The sequence below is a fragment of the Cervus elaphus genome, chromosome 32 (genome assembly GCF_910594005.1).
Source record: "Cervus elaphus chromosome 32, mCerEla1.1, whole genome shotgun sequence".
In the NCBI taxonomy this organism is placed as follows: domain Eukaryota; kingdom Metazoa; phylum Chordata; class Mammalia; order Artiodactyla; family Cervidae; genus Cervus; species Cervus elaphus.
The window spans coordinates 48,875,323-48,897,289 of NC_057846.1; the positions used below are offsets into that span (position 1 = coordinate 48,875,323).

The 21,967-nt window shown below is 47.5% G+C and overlaps 2 protein-coding genes across 2 annotated transcripts in view; both read right to left on the reverse strand.

The window, feature by feature from the left end:
• Positions 1 to 1,028, reverse strand: part of UBE2E1 (ubiquitin conjugating enzyme E2 E1) — a 66,923-nt gene extending 65,895 nt beyond the window's left edge. The window contains exon 1 of the mRNA XM_043893540.1: positions 871 to 1,028. The gene's annotated coding sequence lies outside the window, so the exon portion shown is untranslated. The remainder of the gene's footprint in view (positions 1 to 870) is intronic.
• LOC122687909 (basic salivary proline-rich protein 2-like) lies at positions 42 to 10,171 on the reverse strand. The gene is made up of 4 exons (XM_043893641.1): positions 10,158 to 10,171; positions 8,503 to 8,647; positions 1,126 to 1,295; positions 42 to 948 (listed from the first exon to the last, which is right to left on the reverse strand). The coding sequence occupies exons 1-4, from the start codon at positions 10,169 to 10,171 to the stop codon at positions 42 to 44; spliced, it is 1,236 nt and encodes a 411-aa protein (XP_043749576.1).
• Between the last annotated feature and the right edge of the window lie 11,796 nt (positions 10,172 to 21,967).

Below are 21,967 nucleotides of genomic sequence, written 5' to 3' on the forward strand. Positions count from 1 at the left end.
CAAAACAGAAAGGCCGGTGTAGACACGGAACTCGGGCGCTGTCAGGAGGGCTCCGGCCCCGGCCGCCCCCCGCCCTCCACGCGCTTTCCCGAGTCTCCAGGCCCATCACGGCCTCCGCGAGTCGGACGCGGGCTGTTTGTCTGTATTCTCGGCCCCGAGTGGGGGCCGCGGTGGGGACCGGCCGGGAGGGCGGCGGGCCGCCCCCTCCGCCGCCTCCGAGGCTCCCCTCTGGGCGGGGGCCGGGCCGGCCGGCCTCGGGCGGTGTGCGGCGGCCCCGGGGGTCGCGGGGGCCGGGAGCGGAGTTCGGCGAGGCGGCGGGGCGGGGAGGGGCGAGGGAGGAAGCCGAAAGGGGGGACGGGGGCGGGGAGCGGGCGCCGGTGGGGGCGGGGAGCGGGCGCCGGGCGGGGGCGCCGAAGCCGGGCCCCCCCCAGTCCCGGGCCGGCCCCCGGGGGCGCGGACGGGCGGGGGGTCCCAGCACTCGCGCGGGCGCCGCCGGGGTGGGGGTGCGGGGCCTCCCCGGCGGAGGAGTAACAATGAGCGCGGCCACCCCGGGGGGTTAGCCCCGCGAGCCCCCGCCCCGGGGGCACGGGGAGCCCCTCCCCTCCCCCTCCGCGGGCCTCGGCGGCCACGGGGGGCTCCCAGGGCCGCGCTGACAGTTCGAGCCCCGGCGGCACCCCCCGCCTCCGCCGCGGGCGGCCCCGGCGCCCCACGCGGCCCGGGGTCCCCGCCCATCCCCCCGCGGGCGGGCCCGGCCCCCAGCCGCCCCACAGCCCCGGCCCCGCGCCCGGCGGCCGTCCGGGCGGCGAGGGGCGGCCCCGAGGCCCGGCGGCGCGGCCGGGGGCCGGCGGGCGGCGGGGGGGATCCCCGTACCTCTCTTTGTGTCTGGCTGCTCCGTGCCGCCGCGGCGGCTGCTGCTGCGGCTGCGGCTGGGCCTGGCCACTCGTGTCTCTCTCTCGCCGGGAGAGAAGCGGAAGTGCAGCAGCAGCAACTATTAAACAGGCAATGGCTTCCCCCGCCACACACGCTCGCCCGCGCCCCGCCCCGCCCCGCGCAGGCCCCGCCCCCGCGCAGGCCCCGCCCCCGCGCCCCTCCCCCCGCACGCGCGCCCTCCCCCCCAGCGCGCACCTCAGCACCTCGGGCGCGGGGCCGGGGGCCGAGGTCTCGCGTGGCCTGGGGACCCCGCCCCCGCCCTCGCTGGGAGGGGTGGGGGCGCCGAGAACTGCCCGGGGTAGGGAGATGACCTGAGGAAGTCCTCCGGCAAAGGGCGTCTGCCAGGGGGACCCGAGGGTGGCCGACTGGTTTTAAAAAAAAAAAGGTGATCTGGTAGCCAGGACTTCAGACGAGAGAATGCCCCCGGGAACTGCTCCTAAAAAGTGATCAGCCTAAGGGGAAATGAGAAGTCCCACGACAGGCTTTCCTGTGGGCTGACCTGGCTTCTCCCTCTGACGGTTTACCTGCTAGGAGCAGAGGTCGGTACAGGCTCGCCTCTGAGAAACGGGACTTCTCTGCCAGACACGTGCCATTTTACAATTTTAGATATTTCCAGTCATTTTTATAGACAGAGGTGGTGTTTTCTAAAAGTGATTTCGTGACAGGTAAAACCAACCAACCTGCGATAGTCTCACGAACGTGAGAAATCAATGGGAATAAACTCTGTACTACTGCGTTAGACTGGATTTAGGATTTTTGGTGTCAGAATTTAGATTAAAAGTTTGGGGGACCGCTGTACCTTCTTCAGCTACAGTACAAATGCCATTCAAATAATCATACTATTTTTATAAAAGTCCCTCTAATTCTGAGTTGTTCATTTAGTGTTCTTACCAAGATTAATTTTTTTAAGCCATCAAATTACAGTTATGTTTCTCACTTATTCCTCATTTCAATCGAAGGAAATTGAAGAAATACATCTGATGTTACACGTACTAGGTGTAGTACATTAAGCGACTGTCCAGTCACATTTCCATGGGCCACTCTAAATTATCTCATTCAAATTGCCATCCTTTTCCATGGCAACAGTGGCTTCAGTTACCACAGTACAACACAATTTATAAAGCCCGTGGCATATCCTCTAACCAGGAAAACAAGCATTCTTACCACCTAAACCCCTCCTAGCCCTCAACGTGAAACTCCAACTTTGTTAAGACTCATAAAGTAATTGTGCAGACTTCTTGCTCAACCCTTACAGGGAAACATGTACCTACCAAGAATTGTCATGGAATCAAGGCGGTAAAAGCTGAGAAAGAAAATATATATAGGTCATCATTTCAGCCTCCTATCTCCAGACAGAGCAATCCCTCAGTCGGTCAGATGCTTAGAAATTTTGAAAAGATCCCAGATGTGTGTTTGATTTCAGGAGTCCTAGTAGAGCATATAAAAATAATAACGTTCTCTGCTGTATGTTATATGAAAACAACCCAAAAGAATCTGCTTAAAACCAGGCTGTATACATGTACTTTGGATGTAAAAGATATAAATTTAAGGGAAAACAATAAACAAACATGAACTCAGTAGGGATGAAAAGAAAAATCTGAAGACAGTTATTAAAATTGAGACTTCCTCTTAGGAAAATTTGGGTTTCTGATTCTTTAAAATACATGTCTACACTGTCAGTGTCACCGACTCAATAGACGTGTGTTTGAGCAAGTTCCGAGAGTTTTGGTAATGGACATGGAGGCCTGGTGTTCTGTAGTCCACGGGGTCGCAGAGTCAGACAGGACTGAGAGACTGAACTGAACTGAACAGTGTGAGTACAACTAGTGAAGAACGCAGGAAAAGAAAAGGTTTGATTTGCTCATATGACTGGGATGGTGGCTGAATTTCTTCTTTAATTTTGGTTTGTGTAAATCATATGTTTGGATACTAACTATAATAATATTTTTTTTGAAAAACCGAACGTGGTATTTTGTGTTTCATCGATGCTTGGATTAGACTGGTCCCTGGGGAAACAAACCATGAAATGGAAGGGACCCTCCTCTATAGGGGAGTGCCTTCCCAACCACCAGTCTGGAGGGACACTAGCTCTCTTTTGTGTCCTAGTCTTCTTATCTCTAACCCTGGTTAGTGCTTTATGATTCAGGAATGACCTGCCTGCCGAGGGGGGAATAAAAACCTCAAAATGTTAAGAAAAGAATCTGCTGCTCTCAGAAGACTATTCTTTATGTCAGGTTATTTTAAAACGACAGTTGTCTCTGTCATAAAAATAATAATAATACTTCATTTGTAACCTTCTAGCTCTTCTGCTTATTAGCTGCAAGGCCTAAGGAGCCAAGTTGACTCTCTAAGCCTCCCTTTCCTCATCTATGAAGGGCCATACCTGTGCCGTAGTGACTAGTGAGCTGCAAGAAAGAACAAATGTGTATCTATAATTAGATGGTTTATTAACTGTTGCTCAAAGTAAAGTATTCATAATCCCACCCTGATCCTACTTCTCAGGAATTTTGTTAGGACATGGGGTCTTTATGACTCAGTATTGATGACAGTATAAGAAACCTCCTCAGGAGAAAGATAAGAGTGGAGGAATTAGAGGATTGTATTTACCAAATGGGGCCTAAAATATAATATCTTGGAGTTCAAACTCCTCACGTTGCAGATGAAGAAATTCAGGCCAAGAAACCCGGTGTCTTATCCAAGGTCAAGCAGAAAGTCGGTGGCAGAATTACAGCTGTGGTCCATGGTGTCTGGAGATGACTTTGTTTCTTCTGGCAATGTTTGGTAGGGGGAAGAAGGGAGAGTCTCAACTATGTTAAAGAACAATATATTAAATATATTTACTATATAAAGAACTCTGATAATATTTTAAAGAACATTAACAATCAGCATAGTTGTTAAAGTGGAAAAAATGGAAGCTAGTGAAGGGAATTGCTGAACTTATAACATGTATTGTACTTGAACCAATTAATGATCACTATTGAAGTTCCCTGCTCCCTACTCTGAGAATAATCCTAATTATTTCTTTTATTTCATATTGACAGGCATATTTTAAGTAGGTACTACATTCTCATGCTATATTGTCCTGAAGAAAACAAAGGGTGTGCCAGGAAAATCTCCCTCCACCCCTCCCCCCAACTCTGAAAGTCAAGGGCAGGCAAATGCGCATATATATAGTGGCTGCTTTGATAAGAAGGCTCAATCTACATTTAAAAGACGCATTCAGCCAAAAGGCCCGTGTGGTGCAGCACTCTGCCATCCCTGGGCTTTGAAAAATTGGGCTCCAGTTTAGTAATGCCTCTTTCTGATTCTCAAAATGATCCAGTTCCCTTCCTCAAGCCATCTTTAGAGTATCAAGTATGTTTAAATAGAAGCACTTGAAGTTCAGTGTATTGACTGATCCCTAGGAGGTGAAATGACATAGTTGATTCAAAAGAAAGAGACCCCATCTAACTTTCGAGCACTCTTGTTTTTGGTTTGTTGCTTGCACGGAACTTCAAATATTTCATGAAGCTATCGTTCTCTTTGGCCAATGTCACATTCAAAGAATTGTCAAGCAAATTAACATTTGTTACTATGACTTTTTAAAGCTACCTTATGACTTGTTAGAAAGACTTCCTTTTTTTTTTTTTTTTTTTTTTGGTCAAAAGGAAAAAGCTCTTATGTTGGGAATGTAAAAAGAATTTCTATAAAGCTTTTCCGAAAAGATGGACTCACTGCAGATTTCATTCAACTTGTTTTATTTTATGTTGCTCCTTTGCTTGAAAAAGTCATTCCTTATACAAAAGGATAGAAGGATAAAGATTTGCAAAGAAGGATCAATTACATGAAGCCTAATGAGATCTGGGGTTTTTATCTTCAATTTGGGTTGTTTTTTCCACAGGCTTTTTTTTTTTTTTTTTCCAAAAAAAAAACAGTGATCCCTTTGAAGGACTCTAAGCATTGTCCGACTCTATTGGTCCTGAAGGTTGCTATCACAAAGCTAGGACAGAGCTAAATTATTTTTTTCTACCACATGGAGGCATTGAACAACCATGTGATTTTCAAAATTTACCAAGACTTGATAAGAGTCAAAAGGTTTCTCAGGCAACAGCAAAAAGGTGGGTTTGATGTCGACAAGTGACTGGTGCTTAGTATGGAAGCATTCTTCCCAGTTTATAATTTAGCGTCTCCTCTGAGGGACCTATTCTCTAAACACACTAGCCTTCAGCCTCCTATACGTTGATAACATAAGGTCACAGTGTATTCAAACATACTGGATTGCAGCTTGAGCAGTTTGGTCCATTAGTTCCTGAAACCTTTTCTTGAACAGAACACATTTTCAGTTTCCTGAAATTTGGAGGGATGAAAGAGTATGGAAAATTACTTTTTTTTCACGCTAAGTAGCTATTGAGAAACTTTTTTAAAAAAGACCAGCTTTCCCTCGGTTCCCTGGTGTGGCAAATCTCGAGTCAAGGATCCAGTGTTGAATCCAAAAGTTACCTCAGTAACTGCAAGGCCCAGAAGCAGTTGGCAGCAAAGACACCAATGTGGACTTGCTAAGCCTACTTGATGAGTTCTGTCTTTGCAGCAGACAGGACTCAAGTCTCAGCCCCAAATCAATTAAACAACAAATACGCATTAACTGCCCTGTGTATGCTGAGCACAGTGCCAGGTGTTGTGGCAGAAGTAAAGTCTGAGAGGTATTCTCTGTGTGCTTCGGTTGTGTTGCCTCTTTGGGATCCCTTGGACTGTAGCTCGCCAGGCTCTTCTGTTCCTGGGAATTCTTTCTCCAGGCAAGAACACTGGAGTGGGTTGCCATTTCCTCCTCTAGGGGATCTTCCCGACCCAGGGATCAAACCCCAGTCTCCTGCTTGGCAGACGGAGTATTTACCAGTGAGCCACCTGAGAAGCCTGTGCCTTCTTTCAGTACCTTTAAAAAATCAAACCACTCTATCTTTAAATAACAAAACAATATATGGAGGCAGAAAAACTCCAGAAGTTACTGGAGAGAACACGAGCAGACAGATTTGTTCAAAAGAAGTTAGTGGTGGCTGGAAGGGTGAAAACAAGTTGCCTGTCATTTGCAGAGGGCTGAGCTGAGAAGCCCGGACTTCATTACAGGATAAAAGTACAAGAGAAAGACACTAGAGGCATTTTAGCCTAAGGGGTGTCTTAAGAAGATTAGTTTGATAGAAAAGCCAGGAAGAAGAGGAAGAAGTCCGCAAACCAGGAGGAAACCACTGGGGGAGTCTAGGCTTAGGGAAGCTGCTCCTGAGTCCTAATTCTCTGCGCTCATTTTAATTAATCACCTTTAATGCTGAAGCTCTGGGAATTTAAAGCCCGCGATAGGTGAGAACACGTCTGCTTAGAAGTATTCTAGAACAGTGCTTGGCACTTAGTAGGTGAGCAGTATACAGCCATAGGAGAAGGGGACGACAGAGGATGAGAGGGTTGGATGGCATCACCAGCTCGATGGACATGAGTTTGAGCAAGCTCCGGGAGTTGGTGATGGACAGGGAGGCCTGACGTGCTGCAGTCCATGGAGTTGCAGAGTCAGACACGCCTGAGCGACTGAAAGGAACCGACGCAGTCACAGAAGGCAGGGGATGGACATCACCCTTGGCATCGATAGTGTCCTCTTTCAACTCTCCCACCTCCTCCAGTGGCCCCTGGTTCACAGGTGTGGGATGACACCATCAAGCTCTCAATAAGGGACATGTGAGGTCTGTGTTGCCACTCCTAGGAAAGCACGCGTGGCCCCAAGGTGAGGCCTGAAAGACTCCTAGCCGCCCCTCCACCCCCTTCATGGAAAGGAATATCAAGTCTTGACCTCAGTGTTAGAGAATTCCCAACTGGAAGAGGCCTTGAGAGCATCCCTGAATGTTCTGTTAGCCCACAAAGAAGCTGAGGTCTGGAAATGCTGGAGGAGTTTTCTAAGGTCAGGCAACTGGTTAGCCACAGAACTTTCCCTTGAAGGAATCCAAGTGGACCATGGGGTCTGCTGGCGTCCACATCGCCGCGCCTCAAATGTGGGGTGTCCGTGGGGACATCCGCAGCCAGAGGGAACCTCCAAGGGGTGAGTGCGCCCTCGTCCTAGCCGGCCGGCACCGCTGTCCGTGGACCGGGCCGGGTCATCCTCTTCACAGACCCTCCACCGCGGACATCAGGCCAGGCACAGACTCAGCTCTCCAGGGCGTGTGTGTGCCCACACACACTGCTTGCTTCCTGAATCCCACTCACGGAATGGAAGACAGTCTATAATCTCACGGTGGAGTGGGGACGGATGTTGGCCCTGCGTGACTGTGAGGCTAGAAGCAAACATCCCGGCATGCCCTTCCTCATCCCTGACTTCAGTCTCCTTGAAAAGTCTCTTTAGGAACAGACTTGTGGTTGCCCAGAGCGATGGAGTGGGAAGTTGGGGTCAGCAGATTAAGTTTTAATGTGTGGGGTAGATGGACAACAAGATCCACTGGACAGCACAGAGAATCTTCAAAGTTCTATGCGTGTGTTAGTCGCTCAGTCATGTCTGACTCTTTGTGACCCCATAGATTGTAGCCCACCAGGCTCCTCTGTCCATGGGATTTCCCAGGCAAGAATACTGGAGTGGGTTGCCATGCCTCCTCCAGGGGATCTTTCTGACCCAGGGATCCAACCCAGGTCTCCTGCATTGCAGGCAGACTCTTTACCATCTGAGCCACCAGGGAAGTCCTATGATAAACCATCATAGAAAAGAATATATTTCTTAAAAAGGGAATGTGTGTATGAATACCTGAATCACTGTTCTGCACAGCATGATAAACACAGCATGGTAAATCAGACATGCCAGGTTTTCCCACGGTCCCAGCCTTCCCCACGTCTCCATCCCAGGGAGGAACACAGTTAGGGAACAAGCAGGCCTGTTTCCAGACCCACACTCCCTCTAACGGACAGTGAAGTTTGGAAAGTTCTCCAACCTGCCCAACTTTTGCTGCTGCCTACGTAAAACTGGGATAATAAAACTGATTTCTTTTTTTTTTTTTCATTTTTTATAGAAGTATAGTTGATGGTTAGAAAAGACCCTGATGCTGGGAAAGATTGAGGGCAGGAAGAGAAGGGGATGACAGAGGATGAGATGGTTGGATGGCATCACCGACTCAATGGACATGAGTTTGAGCAAGCTCCAGGAGATGGTGAAAGACAGGGAAGCCTGGAGTGCTGTAGTCCATGGGGTTGCAAAGAGTCGGACACAACTGAGCAACTGAACAATACCAAAGATGATTTATAACGGGTTGCTTTCTGCTGTACAACAAAATGATTCTGTTATACACATTCTTTTTCATATTTTTTCATGATGGTTTATCATAGAATCTTGAATATAGCTCCCTGTGCCATACAGTAGGACCTTGTTGCTTATCCACATAAGATTTTTTTTTAAAGGTTAAATGAGAAACGTCTGTAAACTGCTTAGTCCAGGGCCTGGCATGACCAGAGCTACCATCGTTGAATCTAACACATTATTCTGGTCTAATTAGTATTTTTCAGGACTTAATCCAGCAACCTCAGACTTCCTTTGGCTGTTCCAGAGTTAATAAATTAGAAATGCACACAGCCAACCCTGTACTTGGACACTGTTTTGGGTGCTTCCTGTCGCCGGGAGACATTGCCGTGGGGGACCTCTGCCGCATTCTGGCTCGAGCCCAAGGCGGCATCCAGGGAGCTGCGAGGCCACCTGCTGCGTGGGGGCCAGCGGAGCAGAAGCCTGAGAGGCCGAACAAACAGGTGAGTCAGAAATCCCCCGAGCTGGCCCAGAAGCACTACTGTCTCAGTGAGTGAGTCAGGATGGCCGAGTATGTGACGCTTGAGCTTCAATTGTTTGGAGAACTGTCAGGTAAAGGATCATTCCAGAGGATTTGTGTCTCTTACGCGGAATTCATTCTCTTTCTCTGTAGATGGCAGGTTAGTCCGGCCTTTTCAAAGTGTTAAATCAAGAGGTCTGAAAGGAAACTGGCGGTGGGCAAGCTGGAGTTTTCAGAGAAGCTTGAAACGCGAGGAAGTGTCTCTGGGCAGTCTGTGGATCACAGTGTGGACAAGCGTGGAAATCCGTGTCGCTGCTTACATGCTTCTCTGCTCTCAGATTCACACACTGGATTCCCAGAAACAATTACACCATCAGCAGCAGCAGTTTGGGTTTGTAAAGGTCATTTTTTCCACCGTCTATGAGCTGTTTAGGTTCTATCTGTCCTAAGACCGAGATTTAGAACTGGGTAACTGGGGGTGAATATTTGTCCTCTTAGAGTTCTAAATTTTTACCATATTATGGAGTTGAGAACATAACATTTTTTGAAAACAGTTTTTTTTTTTTCATATAATTGTATAGAAATTTGTATTTGGAAACCCTTCAACAGTGGAAAAGCTCATTACTCACAACTCTGGGTCACCCCTCAGCATTGCTGTGTCCTTCAGCGACAGGCGGGAAAACGAGAAGGATCCTTTCTAAGCCTGAGATTTATGTTCCGATATTTAGAGTTTATTTAGTTCCAGTTGTGTCTTAGCTTAAAATAAATCCTTGGGATGGTGGTTGGTCTAAAGAGGTATATACTTACGATGTTATTTTTGGAAGCTGCTAGACAATGAAATGAAAACTTATGATTTTCCTTGAACTTGGCTTGAGAGTAAGATCAAGATTTTATGAAGTTGGGGGTGAATACATTTACTCTGTTCAGACTTTCTCACTTGTAAAGGAATGGCTTAGAGCAGAGCCCAGAATCCGCAGCTCAAATTCTATAGATATTTTCTTAGTTCTGTCCCCATTTATGGATCCATTGTTACCAAAATCGTCCATCATCCTCTTATTTAAAAAAGTAATTATTGGTACTCCAATATATTTGCATTATAAACACATATTATTAATACCATCCCATTGTTTATTTATTGCACATAAATGCTACCCAGATAATTTAGGTTTGGCCTTTTATAGGAATGGCTGGAGAGGTTTTCCTTAGGAGTATACGGTGTTTTAGTTTAGTTTTTTAAATGGGACTTGTGTGTCCTCTCCTTATGAAACCTTCCCTGGGTCGGGAAGATCCCCTGGAGAAGGGAATGGCAACCCACTCCAGTGTTCTGGCCTGGAGAGGCCCACGGACAGAGGAGCCTGGCGGGCTGCAGTCCGCGGGGTCGCACAGAGTCGGCAGGACTGAGCGAGCAGCACTCATGACACGTGCGTGGTGTGGAGGGTGTGGGAGGCAGAGCGGTGTGAGTGTCGCCCTCACCGCGTGGTGCACATCTGGTCGTGTGTGGCGCGAGGCCATCTCCGCAGCATCTTTAACACGCAGCTTCTGCTTTCTAGAAAAGTCCTTTTTCGTCTGTTTCATTCGTTTCCTTTTTGCTATGAAAAACTTGAAACATTCATAAAAGTAGAAAGCATAGTACAAGGATCCCCCTACGCTCACCTCAACACCTACATTAAAGAATTGATAATATTTGTCATATTTGTCTTTTAATTTACTAAAACAGTTTAAAGTAAACCGATGTCAAGACGATTTACCCTAAATTCTTCAACCTGCTGCTTCTTCAAAAAACAAAATAAAAAACACATACCATCATTACACTTACAGTTACAGGTATACATTATTAACCTGGTAGCTCAGTTGATAAGAAATCCGCCTGTGATGCAGGAGACCCCGGTTTGATTCCTAGGTCGGGAAGATCCACTGGAGAAGGAATAGGCTACCCACTCCAGCATTCTTGGGCTTCCCTTGTGGCTCAGTTAGTAAAGAATCCGCCTAAAATGCGGAAGACCTGGGTTCGATCCCTGGGCTGGGAAGATTCCCTGGAGAAGGGAAAGGCTATCCACTCCGATATTCTGGCCTGGAGAATTCCATGGACTGTATAGTTCTTGGGGTCAGAAAGAATTTAACTCGACTGAGCCACTTTCACTATTAACTAGCAATAATTCCCTAGTTTTGTATAAATATTCTGTATATATTCAATTCTCTGACTTCCCTTTAGGATCAAACCAGAGTCCTACTCAAGACCACACGTTCTGGGTTTGTTTTGTCTCTTTTAACTCAGAACCACCTCTCCTGCCTTTCCTCAACGGCAGCATTGGCTTGTTGAAAAGACTCGGCCAATTTGTTTTGCAGAATGTCCCGTGTTTTAGATTTGCTTGATTGTTTTTCTCGTGGTACTGTTTACACGACCCCTTTATCTCTTCTGTATCTTGTAAACCTGAGTTTCCCTAGAAAGGTGTGATTCATTCTAGTTAAACATGGGGAGTGAGACATTCCAGGCCTGGGTGACACTGGCTCCTTCCTGCTGTGTGACATCGGGAGGCGAAGATTTCTTCCTTCAGAGGCATCTCTGGAGCAGCTGAAACACGTACCATTTCTCATGTGTCTTAAGAAACACCTCTGGACCCGAATCCAGAGCTGTGAAGGTCATTTAGCCTCTCTGATCTTCAGTTTTCTTGCAAGAGACAAAACCAATACATTTGGCACTCAGTGGTACTTGGTACAGCTGGGGGATTGGTTCCAGAACCCCCACTGAGGCCAAAATCCAAGGATGCTCAAGTCTCTTTATGTAAAATGGCGTAGTATATACGTCTAACCTACACATCCTCTCGTAAAACTTGAAATCATCTCTAGATTGCTTGTAATACCTAATGCAATGTAAATGCTATAAGTGCTATATCATTGTAAATGCAATGTAAATGCTATGTAAATAACTGCCAGGATACAGCAAATTCAAGTTTTTAAAAACATTTTTTTTAATGTTTAAAATTTTCACCTAGTATTGAGGCTTTTTTTTTTAAATTATCTTTTATTGGAGTGTAGTTGCTTTACAATGTTGTGGTGGTCTCAGATGCACACCAAAGTGAATTGGCAATGCATGTACACATATCCCCTCTTCTCTGAATTTCCTTCTGATTCAGGCCACCACCGAGCATCGAGTAGAGTTCCCTGTGCTATGCAGTAGGTTCCCATTAGCGATCTATTTTATACATAATATCAATCGTGTGTGTATATAAGTCAATCCCAGTCTTCCAGTTCCTCCCACCCCTCCGCCACTTCCTTGGTGTCCATCCATCAGCTTTTGCTTTTTTGGAATTTTTTTCCCCCAGTGTTTCTGCTATGCACTTGGTTGAATCCCCTGATTCAAAACCTAAGAAGTACTATTCTTATCATCTCCGCTGTATAGCTGAGAAACTGAGGCACAAAAAGTTTAAGGAATTTCAGGCCAGTCGCTCAGTCATGTCTGACTCTGCGACCCCATGGACTGCAGCACTCCAGGCTGCCCTGTCCATCACCATCTCCCGGAGCTTGCTCAAACTGAGTTTAGCTGTGGTCAAACTGCTGGTGAGAAGGCGAGATGAGTGCAAACTCAACCAGCCTGACTGCAAGGCCCGGGCGGGAAGTCACCATGTGGAAGCACCATCAGCGAAGCAATGACCAGAAATACCATTAGGTGTTGCATTAGCAGATGGAGAAGATGTTTTTCTGTTTCTGCTTTTTTCTTTCTTTTTTTCAGACTTTCACTGATGTTATCCTATTACTTGTATAACCACAGTATGAATAGGTATTTACAGTGGAAGACATACAGCATGGATATAAAATTACAGTCAGAATCATTTCTTACTTACCTGCACTCTGCTCATGGCACAGAGAATGGAATAAAAAGAATCACATCAACAATAATAAAGAAACTTTGCCTAGAGGAAAACAGACATATTAAGTGATGCCATAAACAGACACTGTATTTTCTTCTTCGCAATTCAGTTCCTTTTGTCCTCTCTCATTTGACATATGGCTCACTTCATAAAAACGTTTAAATATTGATTTCCAAATAGCTTCACGTGGTCCTAAAACAATATTGACACACCATGTGGGTTTTCGGAAGGATCTGTTCTGCTGTTTCTATGAAAGATGTTTAGGTTTTTCTTCCCCAGGATTTTTGAATCAAGAGGATTCATTGGTCAATTATACTCAAACATGATGACCATGCAATTTCTCTTTCAAAGGCTGTGGTTGAGCCAGTTTTAAAAGGCACGGCCGTCAGTAGGTCCTCTGGGTTAAACCTCTCAGATGAGCATCTGTCCTCTCCAAGATGTGAAATCATACTTGGCAAAAGGCATCTTAACCCCCAGAACCCTCAGTCAGAGCCATCACGATTTTCGTCCACAATAAAGAGAGCTGTGAAAACTGTTCAGTCTTCACCAGATTTCTGCCACTGAAATCAGTAGCACATTTTTTTCCTGCTCTTTTCATTCTGCTACAAATATCAGAAATAACAGTATGTTTACTATGATAACTATAATAATCCCAATCCTGGAACTATTTACTGTCACTTATATAAAAGCCAATAAGATATTTGAGGGCTTCCAGGTGGTGCTAGTGATAAAGAACCTGCCTGCCAATGCAGGAGACTTATGAGATGAGGGTTCGATCGCTGGGTCAGGAAGATCCCCTGGAGGAAGGCATGCCAACCCACTCCAGTATTCCTGCCTGGGGAAGCCCATGGATAGAGAAGCCTGGTGGGCGTCCATGGGGTCGCAAAGAGTTGGACACGACTGAGCGACTTAGCATGCACACACACAAGATATTTGGAATAGATTTAAAATGTGTATACATCAGCCTGATATGGGAGAGAAATGACAATGTCTCAGCAAGCTGTGGTTAAGGTAAGTATGTCACAAAATTGAAAGAGCATCTTTTATCATGCCTGGATGTTTCCAAAAGGAAAAAAAAAAAAAGTTTCCTGAACTATCTGGGGAGTTCCCTAGTGGTCCAGTGGTTAAGAATCTGCTTGCCGATGCAGTGGACACAGGTTCGATCCCTGGTGTGGGAAGACTCTACATGCCTCAGGGCAACTAAGCCTGTGAGCCGCAACTGCTGAGCCTGCCCGCCTTAGAGCTCACGCTCCACAAGAGGGTAGCCCTCTAGAGAAAGCCCGCGCACAGCAACGAAGACCCAGCACAGCATTGTATAAATAAATAGTTTTAAAAAATGATCATACGGGGGGCTTGTATGGTGTTATCAGGGCTTCCCAGGGCTCTAGTGGTAAAGAATCCCCCGGCTGATGCAGGAGACGCAGGAGATGCAAGAGACCTGGGTTGGGAAGATCCCCTGGAGGGGGGCGTGCCACCCCACTGCAGTATTCTGGCCTGGAGAATTCCGTGGACAGAGGAGCCTGGTGGGCTACAGTCCCCGGGGTTGCACAGAGTCAGACACAATTGAAGTGGTGGCTTAGAATGCACGCACGCATAGTGTTATTCATACCCGCCAGGGTGTATTGATTGCTGACTATGTGCTAAGCGCTTTATGACTTAATCTCTACAACAGCCCTTTAAGGCAGCTTCCTCTATTATCCCCCATTTACAGATGAGACCCCTGAGGCTCGGGGAGACTAAGGCACTCGCACAGGGTCACGCAGCCCTTCGGGGGCAGAGCCAGAAGTCAGACCCAGGACTGACTCCAGAACTCAGTGTCCCTGGCTCCCTGTGGATGACAATAGTGACCACAGTTTTTGTCAGCTAAATTTCAACCCCTAGGAATGTGTGAAGTCCTAACAGAGTACCTGGTACTGAACCCAGAAAACTCTGCACAAGGAACTGAGTTGCGAAGCCAAGCTTTAGAAGCTGGACTTAGATTCATACTCCCTGTAAGGACTTTTCTCAGCACAGTTGGGGTGTGGGTGTGGAGGGGGGAGGCTCTGCCTTCCGACCTCCGGAGACCCTGTAGGCTTTCTCCCCGAGGACTCAGAGCTACCAGGGTGTCTGCAGCGTCCCTCCCCTCTCTGCCTCCCCCTCAAAGCTCTGTGGGCAGTGTGTCTTCTTCTCCCACCGTCTTGGGTTTCACCCAGCAGCCCATCAACAAATATTTCTTGAGTGAATGAATGAATGAGTGAGTGAATGGACAAACAGCTGTCAAACCAGCTACAAGTGGAAAAGCTCGCAGAGGTTCATACACAGCAAGCTGTCGGTCTAAAACAGCCCCAGTCTGGCCAGAGTATGTGCTTAATTGCTCCGTTGTGTCCGAGTCTTTGGGACCCTATGGACGGTAGCCCACCAGGCCCCTCGGTACACGGGGATTCCCCAGGCAAGAATGCTGGAGTGGGTTGCCATACCCTCCTCCCGGGGAGCTTCCTGACCCAGGGGTCAAGCTCACATTTCTTTTTCTGTACTTTACTTTCTGTGTGATTGGGTCCAGACACTTAATTTCTCCTCCTTGTTTTCTCAGTTATAAAATGATGTTATGATTATTGTTTTTTAAAATATTTTCTTGGCTGGGCCACACGACTTGTGGGATCTTAGTTCCCTGACCAGGGATCGAACTCTCACCCCTTGCATTGGAAGCTGAGTCTTAACCGTTGGACTGCCAGGGAGGTCCCCCAGAATGATGCTATTCAGTTATCCTTCCCAAAAATTTAAAAAAAAAAAAACCTGCTTTAAAAAAATGTACATTGTCATATTAAAAATATCTGGAATCATAAATACCAAGATAATGATGCTATTGTCTTTAATTGTGACTTATTTACTTTTTATCTGTATCTCCAATATTTCCATAATAATATAAAAAAAGCAAATAAACCATGTATGATAGATGAAAGTTATCCTCCCCAGGCTGCCCCGGGGGTCCCATAAGGGCGTGTGGGCCGGTGCTCCGATGCTGCCTGTCCTGTTTCCTGGTCCCCGCTCTCTGCAGCCTTTGTGTGTTCAGTGGGGGTGGGGACCTTTCTGCCCGGGGGGCGGTGCCTCGGAGAGAATTCAGGGCCCCCTGATGCCACTCAGAAACAAAACTAACTGGGGCCAGAGAAGGACGTCCGTGAAGCCAGGCCCTGCGTGCGCGTCCAGGAGCAGAGGAGGCCAGCAGCCTGCTCCCACCTAGAGGGGGCCCAGAAAACGGCGCCTGGAAGCCTCAGAGGCCTCCGGAGTCCCCTTGCTCTTCCTCGTCTCCATCTCAGCCTTCGCAACCCTCGCTGTCTAGACAGAGCCAACAACCTGACTGTGTAATTAAGCCGTGCGGTCACCCTGGAGACAGCAAGGGCTGAGAGACACGCTGGGGTCCAGCCCAGCACCTGCCCAGGTGGGAGGTCCAGGAGCCACGAGGACTCAGCGTCCCACCTTCCCCTCCCCATCCATCCTTTTTTTTAAAAATGTATTTAATTAACTTAGTTTAATTGGAGGATAATTATAATGCTGTGATGGTTTTTGCCATACATCGACATGAATCAGCCACCGGTATACATGTGTCCCACCCGTCCTGAATCCCCTCCCACCTTCCTCCCCACCCCATCCCTCTGGGTTGTCCAGAGCATCGGCTTTGGGGGCCCTGCTTCATGCATCGAACTTTCACTGGTCATCTATTTCACCTAGGGTGATTCCATCCTTATAGAGGAAAAAGGGGAAACAAGACTCAGATGGCTCCCATCCTAAGATGCTTTCCTCCTTGCTGGGTTTACCCGAGCACGTGTGACCCCCAGCCTCGGCTCTGACCTGCAGACCTTAGAGAAAGGAGAGAGGACAGCCCAGGGAGCAGGGAGCTTGCGAATAAACGTTGCCTCTCCCTCGGGTCTTCTCCACCCCTCCCTGCACCCCAGTCCCCGCCCCGTGCCCCCTGTCACCACCCTCTGCTTCCATCTGTGTCAGAGGAAACCCCTTGAAGCATCTGCGAAACAAACAAAAAACCCACAAGGCTGTCTTCTTCCTCCAAGGTTCTTGGCACTCGTTTTCAAGACTGAAATTGTCACAGAAAATGATGTTGGTGGGTTCAGGAACATAAGTTTTAATTCTCAGCCCCCAAGCAAACATTTCAACCAAAGATCCCCTTACCTTTTTTTTTTTTTTTTTTAAAGTGCAAAGTAAGTTTCTCCAGCAAAGAAAGACCTAGTATTTTCCCAAGCTTTCTTGCAAACAGAGGCCCCTTAGACAATATTTACATCTACGTGTGGGTGAGTGGAGACTGTGCTCCGGGCACTTTGAATAAGAGAGGCTTTGAGAGCTTCCAGTAAGGCTGGCGGGTATTGAGGCGTGATGGTGTAGCCCGGGGAGCAAGCCCTGAGTCGTGAGAAGGATCTCACAATTGTGGAGTGTGCGCGAGGACCACGCTTGTGCCAAGTGCCCTGCGTGAGTGTGTGTGCTTGGTTGTTCACACGCGTCTGGCTCTTTGCGACTCTGTGGGCTGCAGCCCGCCAGGCTCCTCTGTCCTTGGGATTCTCCAGGCAAGAATACTGGAGTGGGCTGCCATTTCCTGCTCCAGGGGATCTTCTCGATTCAGGGATCAATTCTGCATCTCTTGTGCCTCCTGCATTGACAGGCGGGTTCTTTACCAGTGCAGTCTGGGAAACCCATAGACATGAGCTTCCTGTTTAACCTTCATGACCACCCCACGAGGCAGAAACGAATCTTCCTGATCTACAGGTGAGGAAACCGAGACACAGTCTTAGAGCAGGGGTCCTGACGTGGGCCTCTGCCCCCAGGCCCTGCTTCTCCTGTGTGGTCCTGCCTCAGCAGTATTTGCAATGTGTGTTTTCACAAGCCCCCCAGGGTGATCCGCCTACACCTTCCCCTCTGGCGCTGAGCCCAGTTCTTATTCTGACCCTCCTGCGTCCACAGAAAGCTCAGTTGCTCATCCCTAACATGAAAATGGGCTCACGACTGTCGTGGAGAATTCAGTGGGACTTAGCAGCCGCTTTCTAAAGGTTTCGGTGCAGCATTTTTGAATTTTGAGTAGACAGCACTATGCAAATGGAAGCAATAATTAAAACCTGATTTTCAAAAAGCTACCTTTGAATGACAATAGAAGTAATACACACTCAGTATAGGAGATTTGGAAAATAGAGAAAACATAAAATTCTCCCGTAAATCCACAATCCTGAGATAACCATGGAAACATTTAGTTGACTTTCTTCCCACTATTTCCTTTCCATGTATGTTTGTGATCAAATACATTATTTTTACCAAATGGGAATCATTCTATATGTATACATTCATATCCTGAATTTTTTTCTCTTCACATTTACATGATGAACACTTAAAAATTACTTTAAGCTCGTGAATACAAAGACTGCCTTCCAGGGCCCAGAGTCTGGGTCAGAAAGTTCTTTCCACCTAGTTTTGTTTGTTTTTGTGAATTTTATTGAAGTGTAGTTGATTTACAATGTTGTGTTAATTTTCACTGTACAGTACTATATATTCTTTTTCATATGCACGGGATATTGTGTCTTGTTATAGATTGCATACTATGCATGCCTGCTGAGTCGATTCAGTCATGTCCGACTCTGTGCGACCCTGTGGACAGCAGACCATCAGGCTCCTCCGTCCACAGGACTCTCTAGGCAAGAATACTAGAGTGGGTTGCCATTTCCTTCTCCATGTTATAGATTCCTCTTCATTTTTGTTAAGTGTACACAAAGTATGGCAAAATATTAACAGCTGGTAAATCAAGATGAAATATTCTAGGCTTTTAGCATTCTTGGATGTTTTATAAGAAAACTTTTGTAAGAAAATGTCAAGGGAAAACAAAAGCAAATGATTTACTCTAGTGCTCCTCACAAGTCAGATGGGCTGAACCCTCTTCACCTGAAAAAATTTTTTTTAAATAAAATTCTGAGTAGTAAAAAAAAAAGAATAAAATCCATCAATTTAAGAATTAAAACTGAGACTGCCCTGTGCTTGAGTATTTCAGAGATAAACCCACAGGTTCAGAGTGAGAAGCTCATGAAGAGGGGGTGGGGGGCTGGGGGCAGGTCAGGAGACTGTAGGACCCTGCAGGAGCCCACCTTTTTTCTGGGCATCGCAGCCCCTCCATCTGTGGGGTGAGGAATGAAATCTGGGGTTCCAACTGCACGCATTCCTTCCAAGTAGGAATTGTCTGGTTTTTGATTTTAAGTCTCTGTGCCCCAGTACTCAGCACGTGCCTGGCACATGGTAGGGATGCAATAAATCTGACGGATGAATGGATGGGTCAGTACATGAGCTGGTGAAAGAATGAAGGAAGGAAGTGGAGAAGGTGGGCAGCTGCCTAAGGGTATACACAAGGCATCTCTTCTGCTCTCCCTTGGCTCTGTCTTGAGGCTTTCCAGATGGTTCAGTGGTAAGGAATCTGCCTGCAGTGCAGGAGACCCGAGTTCCATCCCCGGATAGGGAAGATTCCCTGAAGGAGGGCATGGCAACCCACTCCGGTATTCTCGCCTGGAGAATCCCATGGCGGGATTCCGTCCATGTGGTCACTAAAGAGTCAGACACGACTGAGCATGCTCACACCAGTTTGGCCTGTCTATGCCTCAAGCTCCACCACGAGATTACTTTGTTGCAGCAGTCTTCAAGAGCCTGCTTTCACAACCGAGCATCCCTGGGAGGGCTCCCGTTACATTTATCAGCCTTTACAAATATGTTGATGTGGGGTTTTAGGAAAAGGCTTTCCTCCCATTTGCCATAGTCAATAACACTGTAGGTAAACCAGCTTCCTAAGCTGAATTCTCTGTTCTTTTGAATATTCATAAATTGTCTGCCCTTTAAGGGTATTGTCTCCAGGAGCAAGGAGACTTTGCCTTAGAAAGCTCAAGGAATGTCTGAAGCAGAGAGATCATGGAATATTTGCACTGAAAGGTCTTAGGGTGTGACATTTTGTTTCCTGGCAAGGATGGAATCATCTGGTTAGGGCCATGTGGCCCCTACAACCTGGAGACTCTGTGTGTGTGTGTGTGTGTGTGTGTGTGTGTGTGTGTGCGCGTGTGTGCCTGGAAATGGAGCTTATTTATTTTTAAAAATTTAAATGAATTTCTGTTGGCATATAGCTAACCTGGAGATTTTTGCTCTGGGAAGGGCTAGTGGCTAGCAGAACTGAATGAAGACACGCCTGAACTGAGAGGGGGTGGCTCTTGAATTTGGACTTGGCGCTTGTCATGTCTTTGTGGGAGAATCTTAAAGCTCTCAGCTGGCTCTTCAGATGACAACCAAGAGGAAGCAAGACAGGGGTGCAACCCACGCCGCTTCCCTGCCACCCCTGCAGCCAGAGGTTATCAGCGCACCCCTATCATGAACCTGTCTGCTTCCACCTGTAGCCTCCGACGGTTTGCACCTACGGATTCCGAGTCAGACCAGGTGGCGGCTCTGCCCCAAGCCCTGCAGTGGCTTTCTGGCTCTGGGCAGAACCTGAACCGACATTCACATGGTCCTGTGTGACGGGGCATCCTCTGCCAGCCTTCTGACCCATCTCCTGCTTCTTTGCCCCCCCGGGTCTCTCTCCTCCTGCCGCTCTGTTCCCATCCCAGGCTCCGCCCCGCCTCACTCCCTCACTGCTCTCTGCTCTCTGCCCAGACGTCTTAACCTGGTCCACCCAAAAGCAGGAACCTTGCCCCACACCCTGCCCCACTCTCTATCCCCATGCATGCATGCGTGCTAAGTCGCTTCAGTCATGTCTGACTCTGCGACCCCATGGACTGTAGCCCACCAGGCTCCTCTGTCCATGGGATTCTCCAGGCAAGGATACTGGGGTGGGGTGCCATGCCCTCCTCCAGGGCATCTTCCCGGCCCAGGGATCGAAGCTCCTCTCTTACGTCTCTTGCGTTGGCAGGTGGGATCTTTACCACGAGTGCCACCTGGGAAGCCCTCTCTACCCCCAAACCTGCTTTATTCCTCTTCATTGCATCTCTCACCACACGACACTGGATATATTTGTTTCTGTATCTTTTTCCCAGCTAGAATAGAAGCTCCCTGAGAACAAGGATGCTTGTTCAGTTTGCTGCTGTGCATTCTAATTTTTTTTTTTGAGTGAATATTGAATGAATCTTAAAGAACAACAATGATATGATTTTATTTTATTTTTATACCATTTTTGTACCATTACCATTTTTCCAATTCAGTGTTCCTCTCTATCATTTTTTATTACAGTGTTTTTTTATTTCAAAGGAAAATCCAGACTCAGAAGGAGTAGGCAGTTGTAAATCAATTCTGAAATGCCATTAAACATGAAATGAGTTTTTCCATTTGCTCCACAAACAAGGCTCAGGAACAGTGGCCATCTGACTCTGCCCCATGAGCCTGGGTTTCCTGGGTTATTTAAGGAAGACCAGAAAGCCCGAGTTGATGAACAGGAGGGCATTTGGCATTGTTTCACATGTTTAGCTGCAGAACTGTAGGGGCAGGTATGAGGACTAAAGTTTAAATGCAAAGGTTCATAACATTCAGGGGGTTGAGAGATGACTTTTCTCAACTTGATTTAAAGAAAAAACTTATGGAAATTCACCAATTTGTGCAAAACTCAGTATAACAGATAGGTTGTGTTTGGTTTTCGTGCGTACTAAGTCACTTCAGTTGTGTCCGGCTCTTTGAGACCCTGCGGACGGTGGCCCACACGAGTCCTCTGTCCATGGGATTCTCCAGGCATGGATCCTGGAGTGGGTTGCCAGGCCCGTCCCCAGGGGATCTTCCCACCCCAGGGATTAAACCTGTGGCTCTATGTCTTCTGCGTTGGCAGGCGGGTTCTTTACCACTCGCGTCACCTGGGCAACCTTGTCTAGAACTTCCCTGGTGGCCCAGTGGCTGAGACTCTGAGCTCCCAATGCTGGGAGCCAGGGTTCAACCCCCAGTCAGGGAACTAGATCCCACATGCTGCAACGAAGACCCAGTGCAGCCAGATAAGTAAGTAAAAATAAATGCAAAAAAAAAAAAAATTGTCTAAGTTTACTGGCAATACAACGATGCACTGGCCTGACAATTTCCTTTCCACCTTTACATGTATTAAATCTACCTTTTAAATTCATGAATGACATCCATCAAGCTACCAACCCAAGAAAAAGGGAGAGTATATATTTCACGAGCGGATGTTATGTTTCTGAAATGACCCTTCACAACCTCAGGCAAGCCCCTAGGTCGATATTTCTCAAACTTTATGAGGCGGAAGAAATCACCTAGGGAATCCTGTTCAATGTGTGTGGATTCCTGGGCCTCATGCAGCGAGATCCGGACCCCTTATACTTGGGGGAGGGTGGGGGGAGGCTGAGAGGGGGCTGGTAAAACTGAGGAATGGGGTGCAGCGGAGCTCCCAGAGAGCCCGGACCCTCTCGAGGCGAGGAACGTGCT

Excerpts from the sequence above, each read along its gene's own strand:
- LOC122687909 (XM_043893641.1), bottom strand. Across the intron at positions 1,296-8,502 it reads AAACAGTGTCCAAGTACAGG|TCGGCCACCCTCGGGTCCCC; the intron begins GTTGGCTGTGTG and ends TTTTAAAACCAG. Across the intron at positions 949-1,125 it reads CCCGCGCCCGAGGTGCTGAG|AGACACGAGTGGCCAGGCCC; the intron begins GTGCGCGCTGGG and ends CCGGCGAGAGAG.